The sequence below is a fragment of the Haliotis rubra genome, unplaced genomic scaffold, assembly GCF_003918875.1.
Source record: "Haliotis rubra isolate DU_JTF1 unplaced genomic scaffold, ASM391887v1 Scf257, whole genome shotgun sequence".
Taxonomy (NCBI): Eukaryota; Metazoa; Mollusca; class Gastropoda; order Lepetellida; family Haliotidae; genus Haliotis; species Haliotis rubra.
The window spans coordinates 482,220-500,152 of NW_025766636.1; the positions used below are offsets into that span (position 1 = coordinate 482,220).

Consider the following 17,933-nt stretch of genomic DNA (forward strand, 5'->3'; position numbering starts at 1 on the left):
TACATTCTCACCCACGTAAATATACATAGGACATTACATTCTCACCCACGTAGATATACATAGGACATTACATTCTCACCCACGTAGATATACAGAGGACAAAACATTCTCACCTACGTAGATATACATAGGACATTACATTCTCACCCACGTAGATATACAGAGGACAAAACATTCTCACCTACGTAGATATACATAGGACATTACATTCTCACCTACGTAGATATACATAGGACATTACATTCTCACCCACGTAGATATACAGAGGACATTACATTCTCACCTACGTAGATATACATATGACATTACATTCTCACCTACGTAGATATACATAGGACATTACATTTCTCACCCACGTAGATATACAGAGGACAAAAACATTCTCACCTACGTAGATATACATAGGACATTACATTCTCACCCACGTAGATATACATAGGACATTACATTCTCACCCACGTAGATATACAGAGGACAAAACATTCTCACCTACGTAGATATACATGGGACATTACATTCTCACCTACGTAGATATACATAGGACATTACATTCTCACCCACGTAGATATACAGAGGGACATTACATTCCACCTACGTAAATATACACAGGACATTACATTCTCACCCACGTAGACATCGAGAGGACCTTACATTCTCACCCACGTAAATATACATGGGACATTACATTCTCACCCACGTAAATATACATAGGACATTACATTTCTCACCCACGTTAATATACATGGGACATTACATTCTCACCAACGTAAATATACAGAGGACATTACATTCTCACCTACGTAGATATACATATGACATTACATTCTCACCTACGTAGATATACATAGGACATTACATTCTCTCACCAAAGTAGATATACAGAGGACAAAACATTCTCACCTACGTAGATATACATGGGACATTACATTCTCACCCACGTAGATATACATAGGACATTACATTCTCACCCACGTAGATATACAGAGGACAAAACATTCTCACCTACGTAGATATACATAGGACATTACATTCTCACCTACGTAGATATACATAGGACATTACATTCTCACCCACGTAGATATACATAGGACATTACATTCTCACCAACGTAAATATACATAGGACATTACATTCTCACCCACGTAGACATCGAGAGGACCTTACATTCTCACCCACGTAAATATACATAGGACATTACATTCTCACCCACGTAAATATACATAGGACATTACATTCTCACCCACGTTAATATACATAGGACATTACATTTCTCACCCACGTAAATCTACAGAGGACATTACATTCTCACCCACGTTAATATACATAGGACATTACATTCTCACCAACGTAAATATACATGGGACATTACATTCTCACCAACGCAAATATACATGGGACATTACATTCTCACCCACATAGATATACATAGGACATTACATTCTCACCCACGTAGATATACATAGAGGACATTACATTCCTCACCCAGGTAAATATACATAGGACATTACATTCTCACCCACGTTAATATACATAGGACATTACATTCTCACCAACGTAAATATACATAGGACATTACATTCTCACCCACTTAAGTATACATAGGACATTACATTCTCACCCACATAGATATACATAGGACATTACATTCTCACCCACGTAGATATACATAGGACATTACATTCTCACCCACGTAAATATACAAAGGACATTACATTCTCACCAAAGTAGATATACATAGGTCATTTCTTTCTCAACCACGTAAATATACATAGGACATTACATTTCTCACCCACGTAAATATACATAGGACATAACATTCTCACCCACGTAGACATCCAGAGGACATTACATTCTCACCCACGTAAATATACATGGGACATTACATTCTCACCCACGTAGACATCCAGAGGACATTACATTCTCACCCACGTAGATATACAGAGGGACATCACATTCTCACCCATGTAAATATACACAGGACATTACATTCTCACCCACGTAGACATCAGAGGACAGTACATTCCACCTACGTAAATATACACAGGACATTACATTCTCACCCACGTAGACATCGAGAGGGACCTTACATTCTCACCCACGTAAATATACATAGGACATTACATTCTCTCAACACGTAAATATACATAGGACATTACATTCTCACCCACGTTAATATACGTAGGGACATTACATTCTCACCAACGTAAATATACAGAGGGGACATTACATTCTCACCCACGTAGATATACAGAGGACATTACATTCCACCTACGTAAATATACACAGGACATTACATTCTCACCCACGTAGACATCGAGAGGGACATTACATTCTCACCCACGTAAATATACATAGGACATTACATTTCTCACCCACGTAAATATACATAGGGACATTACATTCTCACCCACGTTAATATATACATAGGACATTACATTCTCACCAACGTAAATATACATAGGAGATTACATTCTCACCTACGTAGATATACATATGACATTACATTCTCACCTACGTAGATATACATGGGACATTACATTCTCACCCACGTAGATATACAGAGGACAAAACATTCTCACCTACGTAGATATACATGGGACATTACATTCTCACCCACGTGGATATACATAGGACATAACATTCTCACCCACGTAGATGTACAGAGGACAAAACATTCTCACCTACGTAAAATATACATGGGACATTACATTCTCACCTACGTAGATATACATAGGACATTACATTCTCACCCACGTAGATATACAGAGGACATTACATTCCACCTACGTAAATATACACAGGACATTACATTCTCACCCACGTAGACATCGAGAGGACCTTACATTCTCACCCACGTAAATATACATAGGACATTACATTCTCACCCACGTAAATATACATAGGACATTACATTCTCACCCACGTTAATATACATAGGACATTACATTCTCACCCACGTAGATATACAGAGGGACATTACATTCTCACCCATATAGATATACATAGGACCTTACATTCTCACCCACGTAAATATACATAGGACATTACATTCTCACCCACGTAAATATACATAGGACATTACATTCTCACCAACGTAAATATACACAGGACATTACATTCCCACCCACGTAAATATACATAGGACATTACATTCTCACCCACGTAAATATACATAGGGCATTACATTCTCACCCACGTAAATATACATAGGACATTACATTCTCACCCACGTAGATATACAGAGGACATTACATTCTCACCCACGTAGATATACATAGGACATTACATTCTCACCAACGTAGATATACATAGGACATTACATTCTCACCCACGTAAATATACATAGGACATTACATTCTCACCCACGTAAATATACATAGGACATTACATTCTCACCCACATAGATATACATAGGACATTACATTCTCACCCACGTAGATATACATAGGACATTACATTCTCACCCACGTAAATATACATAGGACATTACATTCTCACCAAAGTAGATATACATAGGTCATTTCTTTCTCAACCACGTAAATATACATAGGACATTACATTCTCACCCACGTAAATATACATAGGACATAACATTCTCACCCACGTAGATATACACAGGACATTACATTCTCACCCACGTAAATATACATAGGACATTTCATCCTCACCCACGTAGATAAACATAGGACATTTCATTCTCACCCACGTAAATATACATAGGACATTTCATTCTCACCCACGTAGATATACATAGGACATTTCATTCTCACCCACGTAGATATACATAGGACATTACATTCTCACCCACGTAGATATACAGAGGACACCACATTCTCACCTACGTAGATATACATAGGACATTACATTCTCACCCACGTAAATATACATAGGACATTACATTCTCACCCACGTAAATATACATAGGACATTACATTCTCACCCACGTAGATATACATAGGACATTACATTCTCACCCACGTAGATATACAGAGGACAAAACATTCTCACCTACGTAGATATACATAGGACATTACATTCTCACCTACGTAGATATACATAGGACATTACATTCTCACCCACGTAGATATACAGAGGGACATTACATTCCACCCACGTAAATATACATAGGGACATTACATTCTCACCCACGTAGACATCGAGGAGGGACATTACATTCTCACCCACGTAAATATACATAGGACATTACATTCTCACCAACGTAAATATACATAGGGACATTACATTTCTCACCCACGTTAATATACATAGGACATTACATTCTCACCCACGTTAATATACATAGGACATTACATTCTCATCAACGTAAATATACACAGGACATTACATTCTCACCCACGTAAATATACAGAGGACATTACATTCTCACCCATATAGATATACATAGGACCTTACATTCTCACCCACGTAAATATACATAGGACATTACATTCTCACCAACGTAAATATACATAGGACATTACATTCTCACCCACGTTAATATACATAGGACATTACATTCTCACCAACGTAAATATACATAGGACATTACATTCTCACCCACGTAAATATACATAGGACATTACATTCTCACCCACGTAGATATACAGAGGACATTACATTCTCACCCACGTAGATATACATAGGACATTTCTTTCTCAACCATGTAAATATACATAGGACATTACATTCTCACCAAAGTAGATATACATAGGTCATTTCATTCTCAACCACGTAAATATACATAGGACATTACATTCTCACCAACGTAAATATACATAGGACATAACATTCTCACCCACGTAGATACACACAGGACATTACATTCTCACCCACGTAAATATACATAGGACATTTCATCCTCACACACGTAGATAAACATAGGACATTTCATTCTCACCCACGTGAATATACATAGGACATTTCATTCTCACCCACGTAGATATATACATAGGACATTTCATTCTCACCCACGTAGATATACAGAGGACATTACATTCTCACCCACGTAAATATACATAGGACATTACATTCTCACCCACGTAGACATCCAGAGGACATTACATTCTCACCCACGTAGATATACAGAGGACATCACATTCTCACCCACGTAAATATGCATCAGACATAATGTTCCCAAACCACATTTTGCAACTTCGGACAATAAGTTCACGTTTCTTTCTCACACAAGGTTTCATTTAAATTATTTACACATTCGAACTACACAGAATATATATGCTGAAAAGATATATGTTAATACTTCTTCTGCAAACACACGGGAATCTAACCTGCAGTTCGGTGTACACCGTGTTTGACAAGTAGTGTCTTCTTCCTCAACCATCTTCACGACGGCCGTCCCACAGGAATCTAGAAGAGATGAACGTTGTTATCTTTATTCAGCCAGTATATATCTGTCTATTGCTCTATCGCTGCCTAGACGCCCGAAACTCCGTACTAATGGACATACCGGCCGTTAATGGAATTAATTTTGAGAGTCGGACTGGTTTTGGACTGCCTTGGTAAACCCAGTAACTTCGACTCAGGTGCGTCATGTACCACAGACATCGTATATCAGTCGGAACAGTAATGACAGTCAACATAACACACAGACGATGTCTCCATTTTTAGATCACGGAACCAAATGATCATCGTGATATCACTAGAGTAATACTCAAAGCCGGGGTTTATTCGAAGCTAATGTATTCTCAATCATTGTCGGTGAGCATTCCAGGTAGTGAGATGCAGATATTCACATATTCAGAAATGAAAATACATTTGAGGTTAAAAACAAGAAAGAAATTGATAATGGGGTATAATTGATAACAGAATTTTGGAGACAACAGAGGTCGTAGCTTTTCAAAATACGAATAACAGCGAAGTGCCGTGCCTTGAAGAACTGTGTTGCTATAACGGACTATTGTTTTACTGCTGGACAGGAATACCTGAATCTCTGAGGTTGCACTGTGGGAATGGGATGGGAGGGACGGTTTCCAGGATGAGGCCGAGAGCCGCGGCATCACACGGCAACGTCACATCGCAGCATCCGCAACGGTTCACCAGCAGTTCCTGAAGACACGACCTCTCGCAAGCCTGTGACGGAGGGAAAGGAGACGGTAAGAGGGTCGTCTACCCCACATCCGGGTACCAAATCTCATAGTCTGGGACAGTTACATAATGCGTGTACCGTACAAATGAGAAATAAAAACAGTTGAATTCCGTTCATCTGGGCGATACCTTAACCTGTGAAAGGTCCGGATTATCCCTAGTCCGTATAAATGAATATGTGTATGGTGCGATATTCCTTGTTTTCCGGATTAATGAGGTTTTTAATTTAGTTTGTGTCATTGATACACTGACACTTAAAATAAATAGTTTAACCTGCTAGCATTAATCCGAAACTAAAGGATGTTTTATGATGCTATGTAAGCTGTAAGCTCCTATCTTATAAACCCAGCGTCAGGACCATTGCTGATAATCCCGCAATGCTGCATGCAGACCCGCTGTAAAACAACATTGGGAGTAGGGACTCAAGAACTACGGCGACACCTCTTAACATCAGTCGTTCTGACCATGTATGAACATAACAGTTCCTACCTTGTCACTGTAGGAGATGTTTTCTAGCTGGGTGGAGTATATGTTGAGGGCCCGCCTTTCTCATGGATGTCACAGTTGCCGTAAGGGGCCGGAGTGCGCTGAACAACCACCTGTACACAATATATAACAGTAACCTTACTTACAGCATCTCTGGATGAAAACGTCATTATATACAGTGAAGCTGAGTTGCAGCAGCTCTAGAGGAAAAGGTCACAAAACAAACACACTCTGTTTTATATACGGGAAAAGGGAAAGATAAATATGCTAAATTTCCAGCTTAAAAGGACCAAAGAAAGAACTGACGCAGGATTTGGAAGCTTGAAAGTTTGTTGATTTGCTGTCATAATTCAGGATATTTCATCTTTTTCAGGAGTTTCTTAAAACAGATTTGGCCAGTAATCTCTGGAGTAATCGATTTGATTCCCCCAACTTGAAATGGTCAACCATTACCTTACGCACACCAACAGATGTTGCAAATCCAGGGGAGATGTCGAAACCATCGTCTTCAGGGAAGGGCATGGCGAAATGGTTATGGACGGAGACCTTGAACCCGACGCTGTTGGTTAGAGACTGCACATATTCGTCTTCCTCCGCGTTCAGCATGAGAGACAGCCCTAGAAGGTAGTCAAGAGATAGTATATGATCATTCTATTACCATACATACCCTTGCCTCAAAGCCACGTTTAGGAATGAAGTCACTGCCTCCATCGCTCTAATCACATGCTTAGCGCACCTTGATTGGACAAAACTGTTCTACCGAATAGGACCTGGGTATTTACGATAATAGAATGATCAGTGTATTCGGTAAATAAAAGGAAGCTAGCGGTCATGAAGTCCATTTTAATGTTAAATGCTTGTCATTGTTTTCTCATAAGGGCATAAGTGAGACATAGGGTTGTGTTCATGGCTATGGTGCTGGCCATTGTTGCGACTCCCAAATTCGTCTCGGTTTTGTGCGATCAGCACAAACTTGATTTTTCAAAACGCACCCACTCACGTTAAGTTAGCGCTTCATTCCGACCCACACAACTTACGTTTGGCTCAGCCATGGAGAGTAATTTCCCCGACTCACCAATTCACATTTAGCTCAGTCATGGAGAGTAATTTCCCCGACTCACCAATTCACATTTAGCTCCGACTCACCAATTCACATTTAGCTCAGTCATTGAGAGTAATTTCCCCGACTCACCAATTCACATTTAGCTCCGACTCACCAATTCACATTTAGCTCAGTCATGGAGAGTAATTTCCCCGACCCACACGACTCACGTTTGGCTTACCTCATCAACGCTTCACGCACGCACGAACACACACTTGCGCACACACACACGACACTCGCACACACATACAAACACACTAGCCCGATCGCTCCCACGTCACAAACATGCCGCACCACACAAACACTCGCCCACCTGCACACACACACGCACGCACGCACGCACACAGGCATGCACGCACACATGCATGCACGCAAGGGCACACGCATTCACACACTGACATAAACACACGCCAAGTTCACACCACGACCTTTTGCGCATTAAGATCGCAGCGCAAAGGGTCGTCGGCGAAAACATGATGATTACCATATAAGGGCCCTGTCTTGGTTGAGTACATGTAGTCCTTCGCAGTAGGTGTGAAGTCGTAGCAGTTGCCGTGCATGTAGTTGTAGAACCTGGTGAAATTCCTGTCAACAAGCAGTGTAGCAAGCTTAGTGACATTGTCCTGCCAACAATATGATGACCAGTGCCAGTGTTTTACAACCCATATGGAATACTGTGGCACCCCTGGACTGATATCCCCCGTTATTTCAGGAATACATGTAACCCATGTCGTGTATTATTTGACAATTAAAATAACCCGACTGACAAAGTTATGAATGATGGAACAATGATACAAATTATCTTCACCCTTTTTAACATTTTAAAACAAAATCTCAAAATCCACCGAGGTTCTCACTATGTGTGATCGCCGAACCCAGATGACATAAGCGCTGCTTCTCACACTTGCCTCTGGGAATATTGTTCAATAATATTTTGAAAAGCATTCGAAATTTCCTACATTTTAAATTTAGGAACCGTCTTCGTGGCTTGGCTGTCAAAGATTCTGCTTGGAGGTGGGAATATTGGTTGGATCATCTCTAACCGCGCCATACTACAAGCTGATAACGTAGCGACCATGTCGTTGAGACATGCCGGGATGTACGAGGCTACACAACATCCGTGACTGAATGTGATCTTTGACTGTATGCTAACATCTGATTGGTTAAAAGCGAGTAAGAGGGATATAGGGATCAAGATAGTAGATACCCAGTAGGCCTATGCGACGTGAATGTTTAAACATACCCCTAGGTTCTGAGACTAGTCTACAGAATCTTACTCTGATGTACATGTTTTTCCCTGATAGGTACATCCGAAGAGCATGTCCTCTATCTGGTGTCCGATCTGTCTTTTTTCTGCTGTTGTCAAGTTTAAAGCCGCTTCTTGCGTGTTGACTGCTGCTCTGTAGTCACCACTGAACGCCGAGTCGTCGGTGTTAATGGCGTCGGTGACGCCGGAGCTACCCACTTCGGCTCTCGATACAAGTGAATTGTTCCGAGGCAACCTTGGATTCTCCGTGGTCTGAAATATAGCTTATATGTATAAAAAAAATTTAACAGGAAAATCCTTTAAATCATAGATGTTCAAAGGTATTAACATAAAAGACAGGTATGCGTGCTTTGTACGTCCGTGAGATAGATAGATAGATAGATAGATAGATAGATAGATAGAGATAGATAGATAGATAGAGATAGATAGATAGATAGATAGATAGATAGATAGATAGATAGATAGATAGATAGATAGATATAGATAGATAGATAGATAGATAGATAGATAGATAGATAGAGATAGAATAGATAGATAGATAGAGATAGATAGATAGAGATAGATAGATAGATAGATAGATAGATAGATAGATAGATAGATAGATAGATAGATAGATAGATAGATAGATAGATAGATAGATAGATGAGATAGATAGATAGATAGATAGATAGATAGATAGATAGATAGATAGATAGAGCAAGCCGGTTTCTATGTCCGCAGAAGGAAACACAACTGGACATCAATTGTTTTAATTGTTTTAAAAACGACGATGATTATTTCACGGACAGCATATTTTATCAGTAACACGCACAAAGACAGTAGACAACAATTAACTAAGTCAGCAACATCTTTCAAAGCGATAATGCAACTCTAGGCCCACCCATTCCATTTTCAAACAATCAGGAGACAGTAGACCGACGGTCGGCGAGGCATATATTTCGTTTTTTCGCTAGGCCAGTCAAGTGCCACGGTGTCTCCTGCAATTATATTTCAATATCTACTCACAAGCAAAACTGTGACGTTAAACTACACCCCAAAAATAAAAATGTTGTCTTGAGTGAATGCGTTACGTTTGACCTGCTTTTAACAATACTTCAGCAATATCGCGGCTGAATACCAGAAATGGGCTTCACATATTGTACCCATTGGGGTATCGAACCCGGAAGAAGAGCAAACGCTTCAACCACTAGGCTTCCCCACCGCCCTTGTTGTCTTGAGTGGTATTATAAACCAAACAATGTTTTAAGGTGCCGAAGATACTGCTCCTGTCGTTGGAGGATTTGGATGATGTCGCAAACGTCGGCTTATTTCATCCCAGACATGATCCAGTGATGACTGGGTCTGAGGATCTTGACGCCAGAGAAACACATTCACATCTCTCAAAATCAGATAACGCTTTACACCTCTAGCAACATCTAGTCCGGGTTATCGTGCCGAATTGTCCACGGCCGTTCTGATGCGGAAAACGGTAAAACGGACGTTTGCAAAATATCATCCCGATATTTCGCAGCGTCAAGTGTCGTCTGCCTCATTGGAGACGTCGACGTTACCGTTACTGTTTGAGCATCTGTATGGAGCTCGCCGCGGAGCACGGATGTCCTCGTAGTTAACCCTCTGTGACGTTCCGGTTTCAAGCCTTCTTTGACTCGCCATACGTTTCTCCAGCTGACATGGCGAAATCGAATCAAAAGAGGCACATTGTCTGATGATTGCCTAGTGCAAGTGACATAGGATTGGATATCTATCCTTTCATGGAGTACATTTGGTAACCCTGGGTGTCTGGACTTAAGTCGATGTTAAATCTATTACTAGACGCACATGCACATGCACATGCACATGCACACATGCACATACAATGATATTATTGCAATAGTAAAATGACCTAGAGTCCTCCCTAACTTTTACCACCTGTATTCCCATAGCGGATTTCACCTTGTCTCCCGTCAAATTGATTAGCTGTGATTTCTTCACGGCATTGATGTTACATATGGTGATGGAAGGGAAACGAAGCTTGGCGTTGTACACCAGACTGACTACTGTCGACACCTCCCACGTCCTGAAGGCGAGGAAAATCGTCCAAATGTTGTACGCTGCAACCCCTGAGGAAGATACACAGTCAAGTGGCCATACTGTTCAAATAAATTCTGTTCAAAGCGCTGTTAAAACCAATTCTCACTCATTCACCAGTGCCCCTATATAACGTGCTGTCAAACAGACTTTATGAGAGATGTCAGCAATTACCCCTGACCAACTGACGGCCTCCAGTACCACACGAGAATGGCCTGCATCTTTGTATCTTTTGTATCTTTTGCATGTTTGTATCAGGGATAGAAACAGGACGCTGGTACAAGATTCTTAGAGAAAATAGACTCTGTAAACTTTGCGATTCTCCGTCTGTTGGGGATGAATTCCATTACCTTTTTAAATGCGAAGCTCTTCTCCAACAGCGGATAATGTATATTCCAAATTATTACTACGAATGGCCTAATCTGTTCAAACTTGAACGGCTATTTTCAATAAAGAAAACAAAGCATTTAAAAAAAAACTAGCTAAATTTTTAAATGCCTTGTCAAATGCCCTGAAATTGTAAACGAATTGTGATAATAATACTCTATCTAACTATTCTATTATCCGCCATCTTGATTGTATATATATGTTAAATTGTATATCATTATATTCTCATGTACCACCGTGGGTGGGTTTTTAGAGAATAAAATGTTCTGTTCTGTTCTGATAATCTACAGCACGTCTTGTATTGTCCCTGTTTGTGTGTACAGTTGGTGAGTTACATGTCATGGGTCATGCCAGTTAAGAATATAATAATGTCATAAACATAATCCCAGCAAAATTAAATATAATAAGGAATATAACGATGTTGGGTCAGCTATGAGCATGAAAACATTAAGTAGTGCTTTACCTGGGTTGAAGCTTCAATCTCAGTCCCCTCCGTGATATTGCTGGAATATTGCTAAAAGCGGCGTAAAACCATACTTACTCAATCTCAGTCCAGGCAAGTCGGAAGCAACTTAAACAACGCCTGATCCTCATTTATGCATTAATTAGCAGGGAGCTTTTAAGATGAAAATTATACATATAAAAATACATGCGTTACAAGAACGTTTCCCAACACATTTAGTTAACGAACTGCAAGTGAATGCACCATGTGACATGCAGAACGTTACACAACGTACTCCATGCAAGATTACCACCCGCGAAGCAGCGTGTATTTCTGTACCACGTTCCACACAACAAAAGCAACTGTTCTCATTTGTACCTGTATAAATGTCTCAAATAATAAACGCCATAATTTCACGAAATCGGCTTTGACCAAAAGTGTGACGTTAATTTTGATTGAGTATGTTAACTGGTTTACGTCTCACATAAATGGTTAGCCTGCTCAAAGTCTCCGTTAAAGCTGATTAGTTTTACTGATTGTATCAGCCATATATAAAACATTTTAAGTAATGTAATTCAATATGCACTTGTGCACTACTGCCTTATGAGATATCAAAATACAGTCATCAAAACATATTGCCAAGTTTTAAATCAATATATTTTATACAAGTTACTAAATGTGACGTCACCATACTAAAAGTTAAATATAATTAAAAGAAAATACAAAATTCAAAACGGAATAAATATTGTAAGCAAATATACGGAAATGACCTAAAATAATACTTCATGATATATATAATAGATGAAATAATTAAGGAATAAAGGAATGAACGGATATAAATACATAATAAATACATAAATAAAAGATAAATATATTAATAAAAGAAATAGTTACAAAAGTGGATTGTTTAGAGATTTGCCTATTATTGCTGAGTTTAAACAAGGAATATGACACGGATGCGGGTTTGCGACCCTTGTTAGCTCTATATAGAATGACACCAGGTGCTCGAGACAATGTGACAGTATCCTGCCCTGTCCTTCCCTCATATGCAAAAACAAGTCATTCGTTCAACTAATAAAACATGGGAACATACGGTACAAACCAAAAAAGGATTTGCATTTCGCATCAGACATCAGTTTTGTCACTGATGGTCAATGTAAGAAATGTCTTCAAAATGTCTACCATAAAACATTTAAAAAGTTACTAAGGCCTTGAATGTCTTCACTCTAATCAAACAACTTTGGAGACATCGGGATTGCGTTGTTTGAAGTCTCCATAGAAGTAGCACGTTCGACTGTACAACCAAAGGTTGTGAAATGTTTACTCCAATGATTGGACTTACAGGAATTTTAGTCGCCGGGGAGAACTGACAGTTGAAGCCATCTGTTTAAATGTTTTGTCACCCTGAATCTAGAATCTAGAAACGATCGTTAACTACTGATCACACTCAGCAGAATATTTCGACAGCACTGAGAAACTAAGGACATACCCCCGAAACAACATACATGTAGGAGCTTACTTATACACAGTGAAATGAGTGAGTGAGTGAGTACGTTTTTACGCCGCACAGCAATATTCCAGCTATATGGCGGCGGTCTGTAAATAATCGAGTCTGGACCAGACAATCCAGTGATGCATGAGCATCGATCTGCGCAATTGGGAACCGATGACATGTGTCAACCAAGTCAGCGAGCCTGACCACCCGATCACGTTAGTCGCCTCTTACAACAAGCATGGATTACTGAAGATCAATATTCTAACCCGGATTCTTCACGGGCACAGTGAAATGAACCTGTAAGCGATTACATATCATATCAGGGAGACTATATAAGGTGTTGTAGAGTATCCCTGATCATATGTACAGCCACTGCAAACTTCTTTTACTTCATCTTGGTTGATGTCGTTATACTGGAAATCCATCATTAATTGTTTCCGACCCTACCGACTTCGTAACAAAATACTTAACTACAAAATGTATGTGTATTCCGACACAAGCTAATGAGTAGCGAAAGTACGTAAATCACGGGTTTTTAACCTCTATGATAAGAAGATGATACGACTTATTAGCGTAGCGAACACAGTTTGTAAACATCACTGATTGTATCTTAAATCAAACTGTATTCCGAGGACTTGCTGCAATGCGAGGCAAGCCATTAATGAAGTAAGTTAATAGCCTGTTGTACACAAATCTATATGCCACGTGCGCTTAATACAGCATTAACGTGTCTGGTGACATGGACGTGTAATTATACACGTCATGGGAGTACTAATGTAGGGTATTATCGCACGCCTGGTTCTTCATGTGTGAAATGTATGTGATACAGGTGGCGGTTTCACATCCTCACTTCCACATGGGACAAATAGTAGTGTCACAGTCAGATTGATATGACTGGAACCGTCAACGTTCGGATCTACTCGGCTAACTCCGTTACCTTCGTAATACAAGTGGTAATTTGGGGAGCATTGGCGTCACGAGTACCATAGTTTGCTAAAGCTCCTCAATGCGCTGTGCAGAGTTGCCTCCCTTGGGTACGCCAGAAACCTATGATCGGTTGGCATACAAGTAGACAACGTTTAGTATACCCCATAGATCAGTTAGTGAAGTGAGATAGGGGGTTAGCCCTGCAAAATCAGAAAACAATACCCCAGCTCAGAGGCCCTTATACGAGATAATATTTTAGGTGGACTGCGATCAGCGATCAGCATTAACGTGTCAGCACTAATCATCATGGCTTAGGAAAGGCTAAACTTGATGTCAGCTCACCTTTAATTGAAACTGACGTGAAGTAAGGTTTTGGCGACATTTTTTCACGATAGAACAGAATTTAAATGAATAATGGCAATCATTCATCACCAAATGATATTCTGGTTTAGATACGCCCATTACTGGCGACGAGTTATTATGATCTGTTGATAGAGTTACACGTGGGATTGATAGTATTGATGTTGTGGCACTTATACATACTTAATAACTCCCTGATCCAATTATCTTCCATATTTTATCGATAGATTCTTCGCTTCTGAAGTATGTATCAATGATATTAGATAATGAATCATTGTTAAGGATTCCCTGGAATCACGGAGGATCAGTGACTGGAAATAAATTGAGAATCTATAGGTCAGGTAAATTAGTTTTAGAGGTCGAACCCTACAGGTAAGGAACGCTTCCTCTGGAAATAAAACTTGCCAGATATTCTAAACAAAGTCGCTTGTACATCGGTGTATTGTAAATGTCATCAAAACAGGATAGTGAGTGAGTTGGGTTTAACGCCGCTTTTAGCAATATTCCAGCAATATCACGGCGGGGGACACCAGAAATGGGCTTCACACATTGTACCCATGTGGGGAATCGAACCCGGTCCTTCGGCGTGACGAGCGAACACTTTAACCACTAGGCTACCCCACCGCCCCCCAAACAGGATAGAGGATGGTTACATCTTCCTAGAAAAGATTACTATTACACAGACTTATATATGATATTCAAACGAAGTATGGGGTATTGTATTTCGGGTGATATTATTGGGGAACCAAGTTGTATGATTGCATATGGATTTAGAAAATGACTATTCCATTCACAAAAAGTTATGAATTTCTTGCAAACACGTCAATTTCGTGCAGGCATTTTTCATGATGTGCACGTGAACAAATGGTAAAAATTTGTGTAGAGCTACACATTTCAGTCATAATAAGCAGACTGAAAGTTCAAACTTTTTGACAAGCAGCGTCTGTGAGTGAGTGTTTAATTAATTGTGATTTAGAAGATAAATAGTTTGGTTTGTTCAATTTCCGGGATTCATTGGAATTCAACACCGGCAAATTTATAGTTTAAAACCGACGGCTTCAGCTGGAATTACGGTATTAGTGCCAACGTAGTAATGTGCGGTTATTAGGCCATCATTTTCAGGTATGTCGAACACTATTCGACAAGGGTAATTAACCAATCAGATTGCGGAAAACACTCACCATTGGTTTACAATACATATTCGACATGTATATTGAAATTAATTCACAGATTCAAACACCTCATTTCAAGCTGTTTTCGATTGCTGTCGGTTCTTTGTTTCTCAACAGAAATTCTGCGCTGTGAGTGAGTGAGTTTACATTTACGCCGAATGTAGAAACATTCCAGTCATGTCACGTGTGTATGAGTTTCTCCACGTGCGTTCCATATGTGCACTACACGGGGCCATCATACCGAGTGCGTTACAGGAAAAACTAGAGATTTGTAACGCAGCTTTGAACATTATTCCAGCGACATAATCAAGAAACATAGTTATGGTCAACCGGGATACCAACCAGCAATCATAGGTTTCTGGCGAGCCCAAGGGACGCAACTCTGCACAGCTAATTGTTGCGCCATAGACGACTTGCCGTGCCACCTATCTACGTATCTAGAAGGTCAGGCCGACGACGTCTACTTATCTACGAGGACATGCCGACGACGTCTACGTATCTATGAGGTCAGGCCGACGACGTTTATGTATCTACGAGGTCAGGCCTCCGACGTCTACGTATCTACGAGGACAGGCCGACGACGTCTACGAATCACGGACATTCGTATCTGGCATACGACTTTGTGGTTTGGTAACATGGCGGTGGCCTGTCAATAACCCAATCTGGACAGGCAAACCCAGTTATATCGACAGTTATATCCTACTGCGCCGGGGTTCTATGGCACATGGGTACGGGGCTCCTGCCATCTGTTGTATCTCAATTCGCTGTGCAGAGTTGCGTCCCTTGGGCTTGTCAGGAAACTCTGATCCAGTGTTTGAACCCTAGCTCGCTCCTGATTATGTTTCTACATCTGTCTGCGCCTTATCCTCTGCTGGAGGCCCGCATTATTCAGCACCTTCCTCTCACAATAAGCTGACAAGACGTGATACAACTGGCATACTGTTTCAAGCGGCCTTACACCAAACTCCCTCACCCATACATCCAAACCCAACCCACACACTAACGCACTCTGTCTATGCATGGAGAGGGTTCACTGCTTCACATCATTCATGTACAGTCATTCATTTACTCTGAAAGGAAAGGTCAAACAATATCTTGTGGAATGTTGCCAGCATGAACTGGGTAAAACTTCGTGGAATTATCCAGACATTTCTGTTAATAATTTACCAATGTTCGATTAACGTAATAGCCACAGGTAAAACGTCAGAAAATACATTACTCACCAGCACCAGCTAACACCGCCAGAACCCAGAATGATCTCCTGAAGAAGCCCTGGTTTCCTGCAAACCTGGACACCCCATGCATGCTCGTATTTTCCCCGAAGTATTTGACGAGAGAAGAAACCGATTCATTTCTTTTGCTGTCCATTTTGTTCCCATAAAAGTCTCAAAGTCGGTGTATAAATAATTCCAATTCTCGCTCTTCTCGGGTCAAGCTTAACACGAAAACGTCATACTGAACCGGACAGTGTTACCACTGCAGGCCTTCCCCCATACTGTGAGGTGACGTTGTATGGGGTAACAACGGCTCCATGAACTCATGTAGAGTAATTATGGCAATTATAATGGCAATTATAAGACTATATGCAAACATTATTCTTATAAAATATATTTATATATCTCACGTCGGTAGCCAACATGACAATGAGGCCTGAAACTGACAAACAGTGTCCGCTGATTCGCTGACGTTCGGGAGGGTTGTATCGATTGGCTGCCAATCATCCCTCTACCAAAAGGAGTGGTTTGTTGATCGCTATGCAGCAGAACACCAGATCAAACAATAGTTTGATCGATCATTCAAAACAATCATAAACCTTTAGTTTCCATTTCCAAGCTTTTTGTACTACATCAGGTTGTATTAATTGTGAGTGATTTAAGGATAATGAACACACTAGGAAGCTAAATGCACAGCGACATTGTCATTGGTCGATGACTGAAACTGACTCATTTGTATGTCAGTTCAAACACATTTGGACATGATTCTGTTCTAAACGCTTCATTACTTTTCCGGACGTGGAAGTTGATCACACGCCAGTCATTTCTGGATCACACATTTGGAATGAAAATGGTTATATCTAGACACACACGGGATTGGTTTCAATTTTCAGACTAACCGACATCATATTA

At 40.3% G+C, this 17,933-nt stretch overlaps 2 protein-coding genes across 2 annotated transcripts in view; both read right to left on the reverse strand.

The window, feature by feature from the left end:
* LOC124279800 (acid-sensing ion channel 4-A-like) overlaps positions 1–6,083 on the reverse strand; it is a 19,558-nt gene extending 13,475 nt beyond the window's left edge. Inside the window, exons 1-2 of the mRNA XM_046715679.1 lie at positions 5,940–6,083; positions 5,286–5,364 (exon numbers count right to left, since the gene is read on the reverse strand). Coding sequence (XP_046571635.1) covers positions 5,286–5,338 — 53 coding nt within the window. The 5' untranslated portion in view covers positions 5,339–5,364; positions 5,940–6,083. The remainder of the gene's footprint in view (positions 1–5,285; positions 5,365–5,939) is intronic.
* Positions 5,999–17,515, reverse strand: LOC124279798 (amiloride-sensitive sodium channel subunit gamma-like). The gene is made up of 7 exons (XM_046715678.1): positions 17,031–17,515; positions 10,890–11,056; positions 8,968–9,209; positions 8,175–8,275; positions 7,042–7,205; positions 6,592–6,701; positions 5,999–6,087 (listed from the first exon to the last, which is right to left on the reverse strand). Exons 1-6 carry the CDS (start codon positions 17,173–17,175, stop codon positions 6,615–6,617), a joined length of 906 nt encoding a protein of 301 aa, XP_046571634.1. The 5' UTR covers positions 17,176–17,515; the 3' UTR covers positions 5,999–6,087; positions 6,592–6,614.
* Positions 17,516–17,933: the final 418 nt, after the last annotated feature.